Genomic DNA, 10,000 nt, shown 5'->3' on the forward strand with positions numbered 1-10,000 from the left:
TCTCTAAAAGGTTGAAAGGACATGGCATAAGGCTCAAAACTTCTGAGACATTCTACACACTTTCTAATACTTTATGACACCCTTGTTTGTGCATCATTTAATTAAAAATAGGATACACTACCACCTAATGAGCTTAGTGCCAAAAAAAGCTTATGTGGGCCTATTAGAAAGGAAAATCTAGCTATCACGTCAGCAAATACAAAATGAAAACGTGAGCACTAATGTACAATTAACAATGCAGCCTTGGGTTATTACCTTCACATCTGACAACTTCTGCAGTAGGAAGCCCTGCATTGCGAAAAAGATGATGGAGCTGACAGTCAAAGACAGTTTCACACTCTTTTCCAATTCTGACGCATGGGACATCACTTCTAGTAGTTTCTGAAGACAGACTTCCTCTAAAATCATACTGTGTGATGTGGACTGAAAACTCTACACCCAGTTGTATAGATCCATTTACAGTAAACAACATAAAACACCCACCTCTTACTGTCTGCATAAGGGCTCCTCCCTCAAATTAAGAAAAAAAAAACAACACTTTATTGCTTCTATAACTCAACAAAGTCGGAGTCCCGATATTAATCTCAAAGTACATAGGATCAGAGGAGTTACAAAGCACCAATCCTTAGGCACCTTCCTTCTCATTTCAAAGAGGGACAGATTAATACTGACTTGAAAGCTTAATACTGTATACATCTGCATCTATACATAGAGAACATGTAAGATTACCCCTACAATAAAAGCCACCCCTAACTTCTATCATGTGCAAAGAATACTAACACATACCTGTCCATCTAAGTCTAGTAATACTCAGAAATGTATATAAAACCTTATAGTATCAAGACAGGCATCATAACTTAACATAGTTCTACACATTTACTAATGTAAAAATAGCCTTGGTAACCATGTAAATGTGTCTTTAAAACATTTTGGTGCTGTCATCTAAAAGTCCCACATGCCTGTTCAGTTGATAAAGCCAGAAGCACAACCTTGGGTGTAATGTGTTTCTCTCTTTTTTGCACTGTTTCACTGGCCTCTCTCAACATGGCGCAGACCCTTAAGGATTTCTCCTCTGGAGAGGGAGAGAGAAAAGCAGACATCTAATGAAAACACATCTGCCTTTGTACTTGTAAGTCATGCTACATATTCACTACATAACTTGTTATGTTAAACATCTGTGACGTTAACGCTACCAGACTCCTTCCAACTATTCCATTTAGAAAAATCCTCAATTATTCCCTTGTCTATTTCACAATGTTTACCAGGTAAACACAGGTCGTGGATGAAAAGTGTCTGCTGACCAGCCCACCCGCCCAGTTAGTAAACTGAAAATAAAATAAAATAAATAAACCCTACTTTCCTGAAGGATCCTTTATGGGAGTGGCTCAGAAAGACCCGTCTAAGCCCAGTCTAAGCAGCAGTTCTTTGGGATACCAGGGAAACTGGGGTGCATATAACAAATCCAAATGGATATGGGAAAAATGTTTAATCTGTACCTCAAGGCCATCCGGAAGCCAAGACCAAACCCATGACCCTACACTGAAGAGGCACCAACATGCTTCATTTCTGTATAATCATACAATTGAACAAACACTCTGGCAGCACTTCCCACATTCCTGTATTGAACAGGCACAGAGACGCTTCATTTCACTATAATCATAAAAGTGAACTAACACTCTGACAATAATTCCAAAAATATAATACTGCTGCATTTTGCAACTTCACAGTCTTGTATAAACCGAAGTTTACTACAGAGCACAAAATCAGGCTTACAACAGTCCGATTCTGTTTAAAAAGTAGTGTTAACATGCTGTAAACATATGGCTTTCATTCGAACCCCATTCAAAATACACAAGAAGGTAAGGGTGGAAGTTGATACAAGAAAGACAAATGCAGAAAAGGCACCCCTGGTGTAGTCACATTTCACACCATTTCCATATGTATTCCAGAAATCTCAGACCCCACCATGCTTTTTTTTTTTACCCATGTGACTTCTAGCACCAGTTCTGAAATGAAGCCTGACCAGAGAATTGTAGACAATTATTCATATGTGAACACCAACTCAAAATGTTACTTAAAGACAAGGAAACAGTACAGTAACAGAAAATGTCTCCTTATTAGGCTTAACACCGTCGAGGGGACTCTGGATATTTGTTCTTCAGATCTTGCTTGAACTGTCTGAAAATAATTTTGTTTCTACGGTTTTCAGCATCTTTTCCTGCATGGAATTCACTTGCAGTTTTGAACCCTTTATGAATAAGGAAGGCATTGTTTAAGACCAAGAACTGATACCCAGCAACATGGAGTTCACATGCCTGGAAAGAAAGATGAAAATGTGAGTGAATACCTAATAAAAACGGTGGTAAACAGTGCAGGAATCAAAGTGTCACACAATTCAAGCACACATTCGTCCAGCAGCTCATACACTTTAAAAAAAAGTGCCATAAAGTAACAACATTCTTTTCAACTCCTCACTTAAACAACTGATTGACAAGATTTTCTTCTGGGAAACTGCAAGTATTGTACCTGAAATTCCATAACTGAGGAATTTAGTTTTTTGAAAACCAGGCAAATGCATTCAGTGGCACTACTCAGATATGATCCAAGCTGCGTGGGCATAAACACTGGAATATACTGACTATTACAACAATACAGATAGAATACTGTTCATGGCAATAATATGGACAGAAAGTAAGAAAGGGTATTCATGGTATAGCAGAAAAATCCCTCTGGAAGAAATCTTTGGAAATATCACTTGCATGCAAAAAATTCTGCCCTTTAAATAGCACAATCTTATATTGCAACAACATCAAAGATAATATTCTGCGACACTGACAGATAAAGGATGCAAATGCAGGGTTTAAGAGAAAGAAATGTCCAGCATTTTGTCTTCACACTGTCCTGTGTCACTCTAGCAAACAATTATCTATTACTGCATACATGTCTTAGGTGGAAATGTCAGTATAAACTCATTATTGCTTGGTTACAGACTTCTGTTCCTGTATCTAAACAACAGAAGGAATACAATCCACATAGTCAGTGCTGAAGTATTCATCAAACATGGCACACATTTTTATGTTGAATTCTAACTGGTCTGTTTTAATAACTGTACTAATGAACACCAAAAGACCCTTACAATGGTTCCAATACAATTCACAGACAATTCATTAAAGTAGGACTTGATGAGAAAACTGATCCACCAATGCTCAACTTACAAAAGACCAATGAAAAATACAGAAAATAATAAAACCACCACAGCCCTGCTGTTAGGGATGTGTCACTGTTCCACTGTATTACTACATGTTAACTCTGAGGTCTCTATCACCATTAAAGCAAAGACAATGTAGCAGTACACATGTCCCTTTAAATGTGCTCTAATCACATGAATTCCATTTGACATACTGGTGGCAGTCAAGGCACATTCAACAGTATATACATCCCTTGTAATAGTCTTTCAATCTACTCCTAAAAATACAGGAAAAATAATTTTCCTTCCAAAGCTAAACAGGGTCTAATGCTGTATAGATACACAACAGAAAGATCTTGCCAGGAATACTTATTAAGATGCACCAGATGTCAGTCATGTTTTAAGAATTTATATTGTCAATAAATGACAATAACAACAAATACGTTTAATTATTTACTGTAGTAGATTTAAAAGACCTTTTGGAAAAATGGTAGTTTGGCATGAAGAACTATGAGAAAAAAGCCATCTCAATTTATGGATCAAACAGTGCTAAGAAGTAGAGCAGATGGACCTTGTATACTTTTTTCAAGAAATCTGTACCAATACTGTACAAATACAGCCTACCAAGAACCATAACATTAGCAGATTTTCTTCTGACTCTCCAATAATATCTTTCTCCCTGCAAAAAGTATCAACCACATAAATTATTTCACAAAATAAAATAATCTGTGATGGCAGATTGCACCTCAAATTCATACAAGCATGTCTCTGTTTTATCTCAACATCCCTAACAGCTATCTTTAATCTTTAATGTTGGTCTCTCATCTGGTGTATACCCAAACATCTGCAACACCACTACCACTACACCAAACTTGGAAACAATACTAAAAACAAATTACTTGTCTGCAGTTGCAAAAATTAGTCAAACTCCACATTTCTAAAACATTGAGGCACTATTTCAATAAAAATTGTCTTATTCTACTAAAACTACACTGGTTTGCAAATTAGTACCAGGAGATAGCTCACATGAACCCAAAGGGGACACACAGATGCTGTAATTAAAATTCCTAAACTGGTATCACAACATATTAACAAACCTCTAAACTCTAACCCATATCTATAAGCTTACACTAACCTTATGAACACTTCCACATAGTTGAAAGCATGCCAATCCCCAAAACTAAAAATCCCTGCCAGTACTTCTGATTTTTAAGCCTGTTGTGTACTATGCCCCCTTGCTAATATCAATGAAAAAAAATCCTTTTATAATCAGCTGATGAATACACTGGATGGAATATATTGCAAAATATGATCTATTCTCAAATGGCATGGCTTTATTAGAGGACTGAGTACATAAACAACCATAAACACAAAGACAAATCACATCCATGAAACAAAAGAAAAAGGCAAATTCAGTGGTGCTTTACTCATAGGCCTAAAATGTTTTGTCTTGTTTTTTTTTTACTAACTTAGCCATAAACTTCTGTTCAAAGCCTTAAATAACATTGGCATCACTGATTCAATATCACACTGGTTCAAATCCTATCTACATAAGAGGACTTTTAGTGCACAATATGGCAATGCCTCCACAGAAATTATACCTTCTCACTTGGGAGTCCCACAGGGCTCCATCCTTGAACCTATAATTTTTCCCATATTTATAAATAATCTATCACTTGACATGCCAGATTTTGTACTATTTATGCAAACATCATTATTCTTTCTCCTCTCTCATTCCACCCCAAGAAAGATTTCAGAAACTTTTAAGATCTAGTTGACAAGAATAGATTTAGTAATTAACTGCAAAAAGACTGCATTAATTTTGTCTATCAACAGAAAAAAAAACATCACTAACCCTCATGCAAAAGCACTATCAGCAGTAACACAACAAAGATAAATAACTCTGCATATTAGACCAATAACCAACTTCCACCCCTCATACTGAAGCACAACCTTCTCCCTTCCACATAGTACAAATATTGCCATCTACTGCCTCTAGAAGCGGAAGAGGCTTAGTCTTTCAAATGCTGACAGTCACAAATGACTACTGCTTATCAATCCTTATTTTGAACTGCGTAACAAACACATGCTCTGAAAGTAACGATAAACATAATCTGCTATTTCATCTTCATTGGTAGCTACAGACACCACCACTGTACTAATTAGTAAAATAAAGTGGCTAAATATTACCACTAGATCCCCTCACCTATTAAACTGCAAGACTTTCACATAAATAACTGCTCCTACTGCCCACCTCTGGCAGCAAAACTCAAATATTTATCTACGCAGTGAGATGAAATTCATATAATGGTATTAACTAGTAAAGCCCTACTTCAAGAAAGCTACAGGAGAGAAAGCTTTCTCTAAATTTTCTCCATCCACATAAAACGTTTCACCACATCTGAAAAAGAAATTCAACAACTTAAACAGACTCAAACAGAATTTTAATGAAACTGCTTAGCTGTTTCTGTACTGTATATATTTTGTATTATACATACTCACACACTTAACTACCTAAATTATAATCTGTAATTGTATAACTAACCCGGTTGTGTCTGAAAGGGGTCAGTGGACCAGACATAACCTCATTATAAAATAATAAGTAAGTAAGTAAATAAATATATATATAAAAAGTCTGCTGAGTTTAATTGTGCTGCATTCCTGCACATTGCCGTGGAAAACGCTATAAAGTTATATATTGCTTATGTTTCTTGAAGAGAAAGATTAAATACTCTTAAAAAATCAATTACTGTTGGCCAGAAAGAATTTTCCATTTATCAGACATTTGTTCTTTGTAACAGCACAAAGTCCTAGACAGTCTTGAGATGCTTATGTAACCGAATTGAAGATCACAGCCACAGACTGTGAATGTAGGGGACATTATGATTCTTTAATTAAAGTAAGACTCTTTCCTGGTAAAATAAATTTTAATCAATATGAAGATTTTTAAAAGAACCAGAGCTAATCTTATCAAAAGCAGTGGATGCCTGCAGATAAAATTAAATTACTAGTGCACAGACAAATGTGGAAAATAATGTGTGTAAGATATAATGCGAATCAAATAAAGCACAGATATTTTGTAAAATGAAGGATGTGAAAGAGAGTGCCACAAAGTTATATACTGCCATAAAGAAAGGCGCTAATATGGAGGCCAGAGAACCACAGCATCATTGAAATGTCATGCTTACTCATGCTTCCTCTAAGCTTTCAAGCACAGAAAGCCTTGTACAGCTTTCAATCAAACATGCATAACCTAGGTTAGAAAAGGGGAAGGGTGCTAGACAGAATTGTAAGACAGCAAAATTTGAAGTGAAATAACAGCAAATGTAAAAATCAGTGGCACCTCTGAAACACACCAGTCATGACTTATTTCTCTTTTGTTATTTTCAACGTGGGTAGTGGACGGATTGAGGAAAAAACATTTCCGCCACTGCATAGGCTCGATCAAGATCAAGACGTAAAGCAGTAAGAGAATGAACAGTACAATGTTCTGTGTAAACAAAGATCTTCACATATACAATTATACGAACAGATATATATATATATATATATATATATCTATATATATGCGCGCACACACACACACATATATATATATATATATATATATATATATATATATATATATATATGTGTGTGTGTGTGTATATGTAGACACACATATACAATCCTGTCTTGGTTTGTGATTTGTTGTGGAGTTGACTAGTAAGAGAAGTTTTATTTATTTTTACTGTTAAAATGAGGTGCGACTGAGAGCTATAGTGAGTGACGTAAAGAAATTACAACTTCTGTCTGGCTGGTAGAATTTGTATGATCAGAACACCTTTATTGTATTTTATTATTTAGTTGGATATCGCTGGTATAATTTTTGTCACAGAAGTTGATTTAAGTTCCTTTGAATTCTTTGCTACTGACTTTGTGTAATTTTTTTTCCTTTGCAATATTTTATTCATTTAAAGCTGAATATGGATTCCTTAAATGAGTATGCAATTAATGATTTGCTAATGCACACGTACCTTGTACGGTGTAATAAATGCTATGCATATTTAAAGGTAACAGCTGATAACACTGGTGATCTTTGTTCCCCTTGTCAAAAGTTGGATGATTTGCTTACTATTGTTAGAAGCAAAACTCATAAGTAGGCGCTAGGCTATTGGCCCTACGGCCTATATAAGCCTAGCCAAAAAGGTACCCTGGCTTTTGTCACCCAAGAAAATTATTTTCCTGTGCCCCTGTCGAACAGAGCCACAGAGGTGATCCCCGGGGTGAATTTCCTATTTCCCACCAATCATCAAGATTTTTCTTGAAGAGTGCTAATGAGGAGCTTTGTTTGATATAGATAGGTAGTTTGTTCCAGAGTATGGGAAGTCTCTGGGACAGGAATCTATCCCTCCAGCATGTTCTGTTTATTGTGGTGACAAGGGTTAAGTCCCTAGAATGTGTAGCTCAGACAGATTGGGATTTCTTTAAGTGGAGCATGTCCAACAGCTCTGGGTTGACATAGCTTTGTATGTTAGGCAGAGATCGCCTCTGAGTAGGCGATATGCGACGGAGTAAAGCTGGAGTTTTTTTTAGATGGTCTGCGTAGGGCATCTGTTTGAGGCCGGTAATCCTCTTTGTGAGGTATTTCTGCAGCCTTTCTAGTTGTTGTAGATGTCTTGTGAGGTGTGTTAGCCTGTACTTCAGAAAAGTAGATACCAAACAGGAGAGGGACCCAGGACTGAACCCTGTCTAGATCTCGTCAAGGCTTTTGACACCATCCCCCACTCTGGAATTATAGATAAACTCACTAAACTAGGTATAAATCCCTATGTCACAAGATGGGTTGCCGACTGGCTCATTGACAGAACCCACACTGTGAAAGTAGCAGACTCCAAATCCGACTTCAGACCAGTGACAAGTGGAGTACCACAGGGTTCAGTCCTGGGTCCTCTCCTGTTTGGTATCTATTTCTCTGAAGTACAAGCGAACACAGAAGGTCTTTGGCTAATGAAGTTCACAGATGACTGCAAACTAGGAGCCATAATCGAAACTCCTAACGATGTGGACATCCTACAAAAGGGCTTCACTGAGACAGATGCCTGGAGTCAAAGCCATCAAGCTCAATGCCAAAAAGTGCACTGTCATCCCCTTTGGTAGAAACTCTGTACCCATGAACTACAACATAGGTGGTAGTATACTTAACACCGAAAGTGTGATAAGAGACCTTGGGACACAGGTGGACAGCAGTCCCTCCTTTGATAATCACATCGCCACAGTAGTCAGGAAATCCTTCTACGTGGCACACCACACCTCATCACAAAAGGTTTCTCATCCAGAAAAAAAGAGGTCATTGTTCCCCTCTACTCATCACTCATTAGACCCATTATAGAGTACAACGCCCCTTTTGGTATGTACCTCACAAGACATCTACAACAACTGGAAAGGCCACAGAAATACCTCACAAAGAGGATTACTGGCCTCAAACAGATGCCCTACGCAGACCGTCTCAAAAAACTCCAGCTTTACTCCGTCGAATATCACCTACTCAGAAGTGATCTCTGCCTAACATACAAAGCTATGTCAAACCCAGAGCTGTTGGACATGCTCCACTTAAAGAAATCCAAATCCCTCCGAGCTACATGCTCTAGGGACTTAAACCTTGTCACCACAATAAACAGAACATGTCGGAGGGATAGATTCCTGTCCCAGAGACTTCCCATACTCTGGAATAAACTACCTATCTATATCAAACAAAGCTCCTCATTAGCACTCTTCAAGAAAAATCTTGATAATTGGATGTGAACTAGGAAATTCACCCCGGGGATCACTTCTGTGGCTCTGCTCGACAGTGGCACAGGAAAATAATTTTCTTGGGTGACAAAAGCCAGGGTACCTTTTGGGCTAGGCTTGTATAGACCCTAGGACCGATAGCCTAGTAACTACCTATGAACCTATTAGAAAATTTGCTATGTTCCCACAAGATTGATGTTGTTACCGTTTGTGAAACATGGTTAAAGAACAATGACTGGAAACCAATTCTGACAGGGTATAAATGTTTTTACTGTAACAGACGATCTAACAAAAAATCAGGTGGAGGTGTTATGATAGAGATTAAAGATAGCTATGAGACTTGTGATTATTACATGTTCAGTAATTACACCAACACTTTAGACTGTGTAATTGTGACAATAAAGACATTCCTGGAACATATAACAATTGTTGGAGTGTACAGATCACCAAAGTCAAGTGCAGACGACCTACAGGAATTCATACATTTCTTACATGAAACACAGGAGGGAAGAATAATATCAGCTGGGGACTTAAATTTACCAGAAACAGACTGGAATAATATTGATTCAACAATGTTAGTAAAGAAATTATTCACAGAGTATATTCAGGAACAACAAATGGTTAATATTGTTAAAAAACCGACCAGGGGACGGAATATACTGGATATTGTTTGTGTTCCCAAAAGAAATTACTGTTAACTTCAAGTCAAGTTTTACCACCACTGATGTGCAGTGATCATGGGGTTATTAAGGTTAATTTCTTGCTAGATAATTCTGCCAAACTGAAATCTAAGCCAATGCACAGAAGGTTAATTACACATTATAGGGAAGCAAAACAGTTACTATATAAAACTAACTGGAGTGAGGTGTTCAGTGGAAAAACTGCAGATGGAATGTGGAGTGTTTTGAAAGAAAAATTTGAGTGCAAAAAGTTAAAAAAAAAGTCTAACATCAGGATCTAGGCACACAACATGAGGGGGGTATATTTCCATAAGAACAAGATACCTGATTAAGGTGAGAGACAAAAAATATAAGAAATGGA

At 37.2% G+C, this 10,000-nt stretch overlaps 1 protein-coding gene across 1 annotated transcript in view; it reads right to left on the reverse strand.

Annotated features, from left to right (window-relative positions):
• Nucleotides 1–1,622: 1,622 nt before the first annotated feature.
• Nucleotides 1,623–10,000, reverse strand: part of B4GAT1 (beta-1,4-glucuronyltransferase 1) — a 36,822-nt gene continuing 28,444 nt past the window's right edge. Inside the window, exon 2 of the mRNA XM_044078251.1 lies at nt 1,623–2,315. Coding sequence (XP_043934186.1) covers nt 2,124–2,315 — 192 coding nt within the window. The 3' untranslated portion in view covers nt 1,623–2,123. The remainder of the gene's footprint in view (nt 2,316–10,000) is intronic.

Source organism: Protopterus annectens, chromosome 7.part0, assembly GCF_019279795.1.
Source record: "Protopterus annectens isolate FY-2018-M chromosome 7.part0, PAN1.0, whole genome shotgun sequence".
NCBI classification, from domain to species: domain Eukaryota; kingdom Metazoa; phylum Chordata; order Ceratodontiformes; family Protopteridae; genus Protopterus; species Protopterus annectens.